The sequence below is a fragment of the Copadichromis virginalis genome, linkage group LG10 (assembly GCF_057382275.1).
Source record: "Copadichromis virginalis isolate Kocher_CV1m ecotype Utaka linkage group LG10, C_Virginalis_male_GT1.1, whole genome shotgun sequence".
NCBI lineage: Eukaryota > Metazoa > Chordata > Actinopteri > Cichliformes > Cichlidae > Copadichromis > Copadichromis virginalis.
Window position 1 is genome coordinate 34,482,102 of NC_140627.1, and position 12,915 is coordinate 34,495,016.

Consider the following 12,915-nt stretch of genomic DNA (forward strand, 5'->3'; position numbering starts at 1 on the left):
TCAATTGAGAGTCAGGTGAAGGGGTCTGCCTGTCGCAGATTTGTTGTTTTTTATTCTTCAAATCCAACGTGGTGAAGTCCAGCTTCTGATTTACAGTAAGTCCAGTGGAACCCCTGAGGAACCACCCAGGAGCCTGCTGGGTGGATGATTATTAGCTAAAGCTTAAATATCATAAAGCCTGGTAGTGGGGGATTCAGTTCATGTGCTGAAACAGCTGTTGGTGCACATTTAAAGTTTCCTGTTCCTGTTTTTTTGGTCTCCCCACCTCTGCCTCATTTAATTATGTTTTAGCTTGATTATATATTTTAGCGTATAAAGATGTTTGAATGTTGAAGTGATCCTGTCACTTGTTTTGTTTCTTGTCTTCGACAGTTTTCAGCTGCGCTGATGTTACTGTGGTTGTAAATCTGCAGATACATACGGGGACTGACTGAACTGGTCGTGTTTCTGCCTCATCAAAGATGAGCGCTGTGCTTTTGTGAGTAGTTGATAAGTGGTTGTGCCTTTGGACAAATGAATACACAAACGAGGAGTTCTTATACAGCAGGATGCCAAACTCAGACCTGCTGCGGGAACAACGTCTGAATCTTTGGCCCTTTATCAAAGTCAGAGTGCAACACACACACACACACAGATTTGTTCATCTTTTTATTAAACAATCAGACAAAGCTGCTAAAAACATTGTGGGTGCAGCTTTTGGTCCACTCGAGTTCTTTGCACCAACACGACTCTCTCACTGCCGCTCGCCCTTTCTGCAGTTTTGGGTGGAGTAACAGTTGGGTTCTTCCTCGCAGCTCCAGCCTCTGTCAGAGCTTAAGCTCCTCTCACTGCTGCTCAGAGGACGTCTCAGAGCGCCTCCTGCTGCATCCTCAGCTCACTTTCAGCCACTTCCTGCCACCCGTCCCCGTGAGCAGTCATGTCGGTGCCTTGCTCGGAGGCAGAGGTATTGGGGATCGAACCCGCGACGTGTCACAGCAGTTTAGGCTTGTCCTCCCGTTGCAGCAGCAGGCTGGCATACAGGCGCAGGAAGGCGTAACAAACTCCCATGGCGCAGTACACTGAAGTCACCAGCAGGGGGAGGAAGGGCAGCCTCTGCTGCCACGGCGACAGCGGGAAGACAACCTCACAGGCGATCGCCACGGCAACCAACCCCAGCAGGTAGATAACCTCCAGAGGATGGAGCAGAAACCCCTGAGCACTGAGGGCAGAGTAATCCGATTACTTCTAAAATACTAAAAGTAAAGTACTTTAAGGTATCCAAGTAGTAACTACACTGATACTGTAGTAGTGTTTGTGTTTACCTGTGGAGCTTTCTGAGAGCAGTGAAGGAGAAGATGCTGAACATCAGCATGAGCGCCACCTTAAAGGGCAGCTCTGAAAAACACACCATCATCATCATCATCATCATCTAAACGCAGTAATGTTGAGTCTGTTGCACGCTGGAGCCCCTGGCGAGCGGCGCTCTCGCGCGTTTCTGCTAGCCGAACAAACGTAATGATTAAACTACTTCCTGTTTACCTGCGGGCGTGAAGAGCAGCGGGAACAGGGAGTAGTGACCTGTGGTGGTCAGGATCAGGAAGATCCCAGCATCCTCTCTGTTCTCCACCGCCAGGATGCTGCGAGAAGAGAAACAAGGCGAAATCGTTCAAACCGCACCGTCAGCTGATGACATCATTATGTGACAGGACGGGTCGGCGCTCACCTGAGGGGAAGGATGGCGATGAGGATGGCCTTCTCGTGGACATGCCAGCCAAACATGAAGGAGCCCAGAGCGCAGAGCAGCAGGCAGCGTAGGAAGCCCCGAGCACCGCGAGGGCGGAGCCAGATGGATGCCGCCGCCGGCTTCAGAGAAGAGGAGGAGATCGGGCGTTAAAGCGTGACCACACCCACACGTGAACACAATCGGGTTCAGCTCAGGGTCTCAGCGTCCAGCTCGACTCACCAGGATGGACAGCAGCGTGCAGACGAGCGTGACAGCGGGCGTCACGGAGGGAAGGACCGAGTGCTCAAACTCCTGAACCAACCCGCCTGTCATGGACGCCAGGGGAAGCTCCGCCTCCTCGAGCAGCTTCAGGCGAACACCTGGAGGAAAAAAAAAACAGAGCGCTCAGACCTCCATCCGCCTCCTCCACATCATGACGCGTGGTTTTAATGTCCTGTAAACAGAGGGGGCGGAGCCTCACCGAGCACCGCCAGGGTTTTGTCCAGCACGTTGTACAGTGCCCAGATGTTCGGCGCCCAGTAGGCGTGACAGAGACCGCGCTTAAAGGGGAAGAGCCTGGAGAGCACCTGAGGGAGCTGCCCCTGAAAGGCAAACGAGCATCGTCAGGTCACGGCGCCGTCGAGCGACCTTCAGTAAAAAACAAAACAAACAAAAAAAACAAACACTGCGGTGACCTCTCACCATGGCGATGAAAGGGCCAAAGGACAGAGCACAGACAGAGGTCACGATGGCGCCCAGAGCCAGCAGGCGCAGCAGGCTGAAACTCGACCACCTGATGGAGCCGTCTGCAAAATAAACACGTGGTCAGTAGTCCGGCACAGACGCAGTACCCACTCACACCAGCAGGAGGAGCCATGGGCTGGACCTCACCTTTGTTGTCCTGAGTGAAGCAGTAACTCCTCAGCAGGTAGACGCCGTACGCTGGGGCCACGTACAGGTAGATGTGCTTCAGGTTGAGCAGGAAGGCGAACAGCAGCGCCCCCTGCAGGTGCTGAGACTGAATCACACAGGCGATGCGTCACAATCACTTTTTTCTACTCTTGGAACTGTATGATGTCACAGAGAGAGGACAGATTCTCCACCCACTTGGGGGAGGAGCTAAAACTGCTCATTTCAGACAGAGAATGAGGCTTATTCTGAGCTGTGAATCACGCTAAGCTGCTTGGGAGAGTCTCAGGATGAAGGCAGCTGAGTGTGAGCACAGCTTGTACCTGCAGGTGTTTGGCCACCGACAGCAGCAGGAACCCGAACAGGAAGCCGTTATACTGGAAGTGAATATCTGAGGTGGGAGTGAAGGAAAAACCAGCACTCGACCAAAACATTAGGAACACAACATCCACGACACAAGCATAGAGACGATGGAGCTTTTTATCACAGGCTGAAACTGCTCAGGCTGACGGATTGCTCCGTGTAAATGTCGTCACTTTGTCACCTTAAATAGATTTGGTGTAACTAGAAAGCAAAAATTTCTGAAGAAATTTTAAGTGTGCCTATGCCGCCGCTAATCAATATAGTTTGCCATTCAAACGGCTACAGAGAGCAAAACTCAGCAGAGCAGCCATTCTCCACCATGAACTATGGTAAAACCAAACACCGCTCGCGCCTCACAGATGACAGCTTACGGTTTTGTGTAAAGATGAGGTGACTTCGTACAGCCCCAATTTTTAGACGCTGTGCGCAGAGGTTCATAAGCAGACCCGACAATGTTTGCATGAACACACTTTGAAGCATTACGTTATGGACCACTTTTCACACATAGTTGCTGTACCCACACAGCCGGCTGTAGCTTTTCATCTCACAGCCCGACACATACACAAAAAAAAAAACAAGCAGAGAGAGCACAGACTTTACACCTGAGAGGCGTGATTGCAGATGCCGCTGAGGTGGGTCCACCTCCCCTGCAGCGGCACTGCAGACCACGCCCTGCCACACACATCAAACACGTAAAATAAATATTTATGCACTTTTCATTCACTTTTTGTTTTTTGTTATTTTTACACAGTGTTCTGAATGATTAACAATGGTCTACAGCCAATCTTGTGTATTATTATACAAACTTTGGTTGTAAGATTCAGATAACTATTTAATAAAAGCTAAATATTTTATATGAGAGTAAGAAAGAAAAGTATATCTTTGTCTCATACTCTCATCAGACAATACATGAACCTCTCAATAAACAAAATATATGCTCGGCTTAAATGACAAACCGCTATTTTACACAGTGGAACACTTATTTTTTAAACAAAACCAATGCAGTTCGCCACTGACAGTGCTTACCTTTGCACATCACAGTAAACACTGAACCAAGATGGCGCCCACGCGAACGAGAAATCTGAACTACGGTGTCCTGCAGAGGACAAATGGTCAAAATTGCTAAAATTTACAACATATATGCAGCTCAACAGCGACACCTTGTGACTTATTCCAGTCACTACCTTACATATACATAACGTCTTACCTGACATTCAGTTCACCGGACACTCATACTGAATCACCAGCCCATATAAATGAAAAATAAGTCCAGCAGCCAACCAAGAGTCATCACGAAAGACTAGGGGTGACACGACAGCGTGAGCGGGCCTGGGTGTCAGCCAGCCCAGCCTGGGTGTCAGCCAGCCCGACCTGGGTGGCAGCCAAGCCGCGCTAGCCAGCTAGCTGCCATGCGGCGGTGAAACGTGAGCGTGAGCCGGCCTGGGTATCAGTCAGCCCGGCCTAGGTGTCAGCCAAGCCGCCCTAGCCAGCTAGCTGCCATGCGGCGCTAGCAGTAACATCGTGAGAGATATGGGACTTCTTGATAAAACGAGCAGATATTTGAAGTTTACACCCCTACATTCTCGCCTGAAAATAGGGGAGGCTGTCATAAAGTTCAACATCAGTAACTTAGCGCGCACAGCTAGCTAGCACGCAGTACAGTTATTGTAACTGTCAGCACAACGAAAATAAACTACACCTAAACTCGGTTTATATCTGACCCAAATAGAGTGCAGTTAATAACGTCTTACCTTAAATTCAGTTCGCCTTTTGGCATAGGCACACTTAATTAGTGGGATTACAGCCTTGCTTCACTGTAAAGAGTTCATGACAAACACCTAATTGTTCTTTAAATGTCAGATTAGTGGATGTTGAGCAGGACGCGTTCAGCTCCGTTTCCCTCTGACCGCATTAAAAACTTTTCCAGGGTGGCGTTCACGCCGCCGCCGCGCGGAGGCCGGCAGTTTAATGCACAGGCAGAGCTGCAGGATACGATCGACGAGGAGGAGGCCGAAGTTCCACAGCAGCAGCACGGCCAGGACGAAGGACGGCTGGCTCAAAATGTCCCGAGATCCCTTTGGCTCCCAAACGCACCTGCAGCACCTGGAGGAGGAGGACAGAGCCAATCAGGACGCAGGAAACAGCTGTGTCAGAAGCTCCAGCTGTTTCCCGTGGACACACTCACTCTCTGGCGGCGTAGATGAAAACCACGTCGGTGACGATCACCGACAGCCTCTGGAACAGCACCGTGGCCGGGCTGGCGTAGTTCAGGTTCTCCACCTGCAGCATGTTTGCGTCAAAGCTGCGCGCCACCTGAGACAGCCCGAACTCGAACCAGGCGAACAGCGGCGGGTAGTCCAGGGTCCACTCGGACGTGTTCTGCAGGAGAGAAAGCGCCTCGTGAAACATCAGCGAGCTTTCCCACCGCCTCCCACAGGTGCTTTTATTTTACAGGTGAGTGTGGGCTCCTCCTCCCTCACCTCATAGTACCACCTGGACACGGGCAGGCTGTGCGTGATGGCCAACCAGTTCCTGTGCACCTCAAAGTCCGTCGACCGGCTGAAGACACACACACACACACACACACCAGTTTAACAGACCAAGCTGGACAGATAGAGGCTTCAGCTTTAAACACGTTTGACCTCCACCTGAGGAGCACCACCTGCACCAACAGTGACCATACACATGTTCATCTCAAGGACAGCAGGTGTGCGCTCTGTCAGTAACACCTCAACTGTCAGAGGATCAATCTGAGCTAATGTACTCAAACACTCTCATTTCTTAACTTCACATGGACACAAAGGTCACATGTCTCAGGGTTAAAGGTCACCGGCTCACCTCTCAGTACACTGTGGACCCCTTTATTAGGTGTTTTACAGAGCACAGAGGTGTTAGCTGGGCTGGATTCATGCCGAATGTGTCAGTGTTTTAAACTGACTCCGCTTATTTAAAAAGATCCGATTCATCCGCTGTGCTCACAGAAAGACACGCGCGATGGTTTTAATCGGGAGATTTCCCGCAGGGATCCGGTCCTCACAGACGCGGCACTGCGCTTCATGAGACGTTCGCGGGCTCTGAGCCTCCTGACACTCATTAAAGCTCAGTAGACCCGGCAGAGTGACTTATGACGCCCGTTGCATCCCGGGTGTACCTGTACGGTCAATCACCTGTGTGAAACGTCATCAAGCAGCGCCAAAACGAAGCTCTAAAGAAAAACGGCGTATCCCTGAAGCCCAGCCTGCAGCTGATGACGGCTCGGGTTCAAGTTCAAACAAACTCGGATTTCACACGAAGTCACACTAAACGATCTCATCCGCGCACAGCTTCCCGCACGCACCCGCGCAGACCCCTCACTGTTATCGCGTACAGGAAATGACGTTAACGTGGCTAATAACCGCGGTGACACTGAGGAAGACTTGGGACTCACTACGCGCTGATGAAGAAGCACTTCAGCAGAGAAACTCCCACAGCTAACGCCGAGAACCAGCTGCAGCTGTCCGCCGCCATGACAGTCGGCCTGCTGACGTCTGCTTCAAACTTTATTGACAAAGCCGAGGAGGACAGTTCCTCAGTGAACTTTAATTATTTGTTGTTGTTTTTATTTTTTTTAACAGAGTTTGAACAGAGTCCTCAGTCCTGTTTCGGTTTTGTTTAGATATTTATGTAAAAAAAAAAAGTTCGCTTTTATAATGATGCTTTAAATGTCGACAGGTAAAGTCGGAATTCTGAGCTTCGTCTGTGCTAGACTTAAACGTCACACACTGAAGTTTCCTCCCGCGTTTAAAACCTTTCAGTTCATTAAAAGAAAAACTTAAGTTTCAGAGAAGAAAATGAAAACTATTTAAACTTCTCTTTATTTCTGTTTTTAAATAGTTTTGTAATTTCTGATTTTACTTCTCTTTTCTTAAATGTTCTTAGACTTTTTGTCCCTTAGTTCCTCTTTCTGCACCACATCTGATCATCCACCTCCATCTCCTCTATCCCAGCATCCTCCTCTGTCACACCAACCCTCTGCATGTCCTCCTTCACTACATCCATGAACCTCCCCTGAGCTCCTCCTCTCCTCCTCCTGCCTCCACCCTGTCTCCTCTGTAGATGTCCAAACCACGTCAGCCTCTGTCTTTGAGCAGTCCCTCTGATGGACTCGTCCTGCTCATGGCAAATTAATATCTGAACACTTCCAGCAAATACACTGATCTGTCATATTTCATCATCTTTAACTGTTTTTGCATAAAGTTTGTTGCATGTAAACATCTGAGTGCTTCAGTTCAAACTGAAGAAGCACCGACGGCGCTGACACCCTCACCAGTCTGCACCAGCCGGGGGCGCTGTCTCCTCAACTATCACGGTGATTTCTGTGACCCACAGTCCCTGAATGCAGCATGGGTAGGGCCTGCTCCTTCCTCGGTGTGACAGTTTCCGGTTTGTGAGCGCTGTGTGTATTTGTGCGTAAACACTCAAAGTTTGTAAGTAAACGTCACAAAAACTCTGAAATCACAGCAGCTTCCGGGATGAACGTGCTCATGAGGAGGTGTTTCCGGCAGCGGGTGGTCACGTGGAGAGGTGAGGCTGAAGCAGAGGACCCCAAAAATCTGACAGACTCACCAAATCACCGCAGACACGCTGGTTTCCGGTCACTGTGACGTTTCTGTGTTTACTAGTTCATACTTCGGTCATAAATCTGGACCCAGTCAGTAATGAAGGACAGCCAATCAGAGTCCAGCTCCAGAAGCGTTTACACTGTGATCTAGCTCACCTGGTTAAATTGTATCAAAGTTTAATGTCTGCATTGTTAGGGGCGTGGCCTGTGTGTGTGTGTTTTAAAGGTCTCCATGTGGGGGCCCCGCTGACGACCTTCGATGTGAGGAAGGTTGAGCTGACGCCGCTGGAGCAGCGCAAACTGACGTTCGATTCCCACGCCATGGTCACAGAGCTGCAGAGCAGCGGTGAGGTCACTGTCAGGCGTGTCGGCGTGTAGTACCGGCTGTAGCACGGAGTGCTCATCGAATATTTTTGTGCAGGTTTCGAGAAGAACCAGGCGGAGTTGATAGTCTCAGCTCTGGTCACTCTCGCCACGGCCAACATGGATGTCGTTTACAAAGACATGGTGACCAAATCCCATCAGGTGGGAACCAGAGACGAGCTCCACCCTCGAGCTGTTTCCACAGAGTTACAGACTTTTCTTTCTTTAGGAGATCGCCCTGCAGCAGATCATGGCTCACCTGGACTCCGTCAGGAAGGACATGGTGATCCTGGAGAAGAGCGAGTTCGCTAACCTGCGATCGGAGAACACGGTACGTCGGCTTTACTTCTCATTTTCTCCAATCGTCCATTATTCCTGCCTAACATCTGGACACCTCCTCGAGTCTGTCACAGTTAGTGTGTTACTCGGATTTGTTAAATATGTGGAAGTTTTTGTAGGAAGTTCATCAGCTGATGGTGGAGCTCACATTTCGACCTGTCAGTGCACCTTAATGGACGTAATGAAGCTTCTGGTTCCTGGGACCATAACTCCGGGTTAGGACTAAAGAAGAAGAAGAGTTGGTGCAGGCGTCCCACAGGGCTCTGTTCTCGGTCCTCTTCTGCGTCACAATCAGCCACAATGTGTCTGATGATGTTACACGTGCTGGACTCTCGTCCTAGTCTTTAGATTAACAAAGAGACAAAAGCATCTGCAGGTTGTTCTGGATCGTCTCTGCAGCGTCCCGACTTTCTAAAAATCTTTTTGTTCCTGCAGAAAATGAAGCGAGAGCTGGAGCAGCTCCAGAACCGGCTGAAGGTGAGAGTGATGATCCCATGTGGGCTTGACCAGGCTGAAACATCCAGACCCTGGGTGAGGTCCCTGCTGTAACACGACGTGTCTGCTGATGTGTTTTATCTCCAGGAGGAGAGCAAGAAAATGATGGCAGAAACCAAACTGGACATCAACCTGGAGAGGAGCAGGGTCTCCGACATGGTGAGGCTCGCGAGGAATTTACCACAGGAACAGCGGAGCTTTAGCAAAACGCATCGGGCGGTTCGTCCGGCCGCTCGCCACTCGCCTCGGCTGCTTAAAGGTTCCGTTTGGGTAAATTTAAAGGAAGGTGGGCACGTGACGCGTCTCTGAAGCTGCTTTCATGTTTTTGTCTCAGTTCACTGAGCAGGAGAAGAAGCTGATGGAGGCCACGTCAGACTTTCATCACAAGGTGAAAACAACAGCTGCAGTACTGATGCTGTAAAGTACCCGTTGGTTTGTAGCTCTGCAGGGCCATTGGTTGTTTTAACTGATGACATCACATCACGTGTGTCTCGTGCTCAGAGATCCGAGCTGGAAAACGACAACATGGAGATCAACAGGAAGCTGGACCTGCAGGTGGCCTCGCTGAAGACGCTGCTGGAGTCCCTGAAACTGCAGACGATCCGCTACCTGGCAGGTGAGACGGCAGCCGTGCTTCTGTGCGTCTGCGATGGCGTGAAGACGAACACTTTAGTCTGACGCTGCCTGTCAGCACAACATTTTACATCTGTCCTCAGAGAAACACCAGTTTTCTTATCTGTGTGGACAGCAGGGGGCGCTGTAGTACACAGAGTGCAGCTGTATGTACATGTGTAAGTGTGTTGCTACCCTGTGAACTTTTACACATTGTGTCACTTTACAACCACAAACTTTAATTTCTGTGACAAAGCAGCACAAAGCAGCACATAACTGAAGTGGTGTGAAAACGATGCACGCTTCACGCAGTGTGCGTTTGTATCCAGCCCGTGTCGTACTTTGAGCCACGTTTCCTTTGCGGTTCGTCTCCACCAGCTCTGCGCAGCTGCAGGCTACATTTCTGCCTGTTCTTTGTTTTAAAGCAGCTCGACTTCAGCCAGACCGGACGCAGAGCGTCTGTGAACAGCGGTTTCTAAGTGTCGCCACAGACGCTCGGTCGGCTTCAGGTCTGGACTTTGACCGTCCTAACACGAGTACTCTGATCCAGGTCCCTCTGGAGCTCTTGCTGTATGTTGAGGCTTCCCAGTCTCAAGTCCTCGAGCTTTGGTCTCGTCTGAGCAGAGCACCATCTCCCAAGTTTGCTGTGTCCCTGCACGACTCCTGGCAAACTGCAGACGAGACTTTTTATGTCTTTCTGTCAACAAGGGCTTCTTCTTGCCACTCTTCCATATCTCCACATAGATCTGTGCTGTCCATGACTTCCAGTTGTCCTGTGGACAGACTCTCTCTCTGAGCTGTGGGTTTCTGCAGCTCCTCCAGAGTGACCGTGGGCCTCGTGGAAGCTTCTCTGACCAGTGCTCGCCGTGCTCGCTCTGTGTCTTGGTAGGTTTGCAGTTGTAGGAAACTTTTTCCATTTTTGGATGATGGATTGAACAGAGAGATGTTCAAAGCTCAGGATATTTTATATAAGCTAACTCGTCTTCATCCCTGAGCTGTGTGGTGCCTTCACTGATGCTCTCTAACAAACCTGTGAGGCCTTCACAGAGCAGGTGTGTTTATAATGAGACTAAATCACACACAGGTGGACTCTGTGCTCTAAAGCAGCGGGCCCCAACCCCCGGGCCTCGGACCGGTACCGGTCCGTGAGTTGTTTGGTACCGGGCCGCGAGAGTTGAGGCTCAGGTGTGAAATGTTTGGTTTTCAGCGTTATTTTGTTATCGTTTACTCGGTTTTCCTGTGTTTTACTGGTTTTATTTCGTTGTATTTATCCGCGACACCTTAAAGGCCGGTCCGTGAAAATATTGTCGGGCATAAACCGGTCCGTGGCGCAAAAAAGGTTGGAGACCGCTGCTCTAATAAGCGACTTCTACGGGGGGCTGATTGCACTGAGTACAGGGGCTGGATACAAACACACTTCACATTTTTATTTGGACATCATGTATCGTCTTCGTACCACTTCACAGGTATCTGCTACTTTCTGACTAAATGTGTCAAAGTTCACGGCGTATAAATACTTTCTCAACACGCTGTGTACAGCCTGTGTGATTCAGTGTCTACATATAAAAACGTTACAGTGAAATCAGAGGACGTAGCATCCTGTGTTTAGCCGTATCTGATGATGCAGCGTGAGGTAACGAGTCACAGATCGTACGGTGATGTCAGCAGGCGACGCGTCCTGATGGGACTGAAGGCTGAACACGATCTAAAACCATCACAGTTTGGTCCATGAACGGATCCCTGTGGAGCTCCTGCACTGACGGCTCAGGAACCTGAAACCTGCCGCCTTAAGGTGGAATAAAAATGGTCCTAAAATCGCGCCCTGTGGCACGCCACGTTAGCACGCCACGTTAGCACGCCATGTTAGCACGTCATGTTAGCACGCCATGTTAGCACTCATGAAGCTGGACTGTTACCCATCAGCCACCACAGGTGGATGAGCCGCAGCGCTCCGACCACACGTAGAACCTGATTTCTATCGTGCTAAAACCTGATGATGAACTTGCTTCTTTCAAACTTCAGACACCAAACTCATCTTTAGAAACGTCGGCTCTGAATTTATATCAAAGTTCCAGCAACACGAGAATCTAATTTTGCTGTTTTTAATTTGGAGGTTTGAATGAAGACCTGACTTTCACTGTTTCAGTAACGCTGATCGAACGCTCTGCTCCTCCTCAGCCACCCTCTTCTCCTGCCTCGCCATCGCTCTGGGACTCTACCGCCTCTGGAAGTGAACGAGTGACTCGTCTTCATCCACCACACAAAGTAGTTCCAGAAGAAGAAAACTCTGATATTTCATCTGAGCCCAACAGAGTGAAAATACTCAGAATCAGCAACATGTACTCAGAGTATCCAAAGTAGAAGTACTCAGTATATACGGCATACTTTCTTTATATTTCAGAAGGAGCAGCACAGAGTAAAAGTACTCTAAAAGTACCCGAGTTACCAGCTGATTGTACTGTTGCTGAGGTAGAACTTTAAATGAATGGACTCAAACACTAGTTTAAATGTTTTTTATAACCTGTCTTAAACACTTTTGTTAATAAAGTTTAAATTTTGAGTTCAGAAACATAAACTCTGACATTTCTGGAGCCGCAGAAACAAAACCGTCAGCGTGAGTTTGTGTTGTCCTGCTCTGAGGTCTGACAGTGAATAAAGCCTGGAAGAAAAATGTCTGTGTTATTAACAGAGATGAAAACACTGTGTGGCTCTGAAACGAGACAGTAAGTCACTACGCAAAGTTTAAACAGGTCAAAATGCTTTTTTTCACTTCATGTGACTTTTCCTCCTTTTAAGAAGCCCTGAACTCAACGCTTCTGTTTTTCTGTGGAAGAGAGACAGAGATTAATAACAGATTAATAACAGATTAATAACAGATATGATTCAATGCTGAGAGGTCTGTTAACACAGGCTGTGTCCCAATTCAGAGACTGCATGCTTGAAGTACGCACACTACGCGTACTACGTACGGTTCGTACTATAAGTACGAGAAGTGCGGAAGTGAGAGGCTTGTGAAATGGGACGCTTCGTCGCGCTGTTCAGGTTGCCTAGCAACCATGATACTAACCGCGAGACACCTTTCATACAGCTTTGTGTGACAGAAATGAAGCAGAAAAATGTTTTGTTGGTCATTTTTGTCATGACATCACTGTGATTAGTTGAGTATCTGAGGCTGAGACCACGGGACTGTGAACATGATTGTTGGGCTTCATGTCTGTACTGAACAGTCATTTCAGATCAGCTAGTAAACAACAATTAGTTAATGTTGTTTATGAGACTAAAGTCATCTCACTGTGGTGATGTAAATATAATATGGCCAATATTATAGTATTGTCAGATTATTATGAGATATATATATATATATATGTATGTATATATATATATATACACACACACACACATACACACACATACACACACACACACACACATACACACACACACACACATATATCACTGACTTTCAGCTTGTTGTGTTTGTGGATATATGACTGACTTTAATTATTAAACATTCGCACATAAATAAGTGGCG

At 48.7% G+C, this 12,915-nt stretch overlaps 2 protein-coding genes across 2 annotated transcripts; one reads left to right on the forward strand and one right to left on the reverse strand.

Moving 5' to 3' along the window:
• Nucleotides 1-631: 631 nt before the first annotated feature.
• Nucleotides 632-6,524, reverse strand: alg8 (ALG8 alpha-1,3-glucosyltransferase). The gene is made up of 13 exons (XM_085471181.1): nt 6,402-6,524; nt 5,455-5,533; nt 5,160-5,353; nt 4,968-5,077; nt 2,935-3,002; nt 2,594-2,720; nt 2,405-2,508; nt 2,184-2,304; nt 1,943-2,082; nt 1,703-1,842; nt 1,519-1,616; nt 1,302-1,374; nt 632-1,198 (listed from the first exon to the last, which is right to left on the reverse strand). The coding sequence occupies exons 1-13, from the start codon at nt 6,479-6,481 to the stop codon at nt 970-972; spliced, it is 1,563 nt and encodes a 520-aa protein (XP_085327307.1). The 5' UTR covers nt 6,482-6,524; the 3' UTR covers nt 632-969.
• Nucleotides 6,525-6,652: 128 nt separating this feature from the next.
• On the forward strand, nt 6,653-11,805 carry ccdc90b (coiled-coil domain containing 90B). The gene is made up of 9 exons (XM_085471182.1): nt 6,653-7,537; nt 7,801-7,920; nt 7,996-8,099; nt 8,167-8,268; nt 8,712-8,753; nt 8,859-8,930; nt 9,106-9,159; nt 9,273-9,387; nt 11,562-11,805. The coding sequence occupies exons 1-9, from the start codon at nt 7,486-7,488 to the stop codon at nt 11,615-11,617; spliced, it is 717 nt and encodes a 238-aa protein (XP_085327308.1). The 5' UTR covers nt 6,653-7,485; the 3' UTR covers nt 11,618-11,805.
• Nucleotides 11,806-12,915: the final 1,110 nt, after the last annotated feature.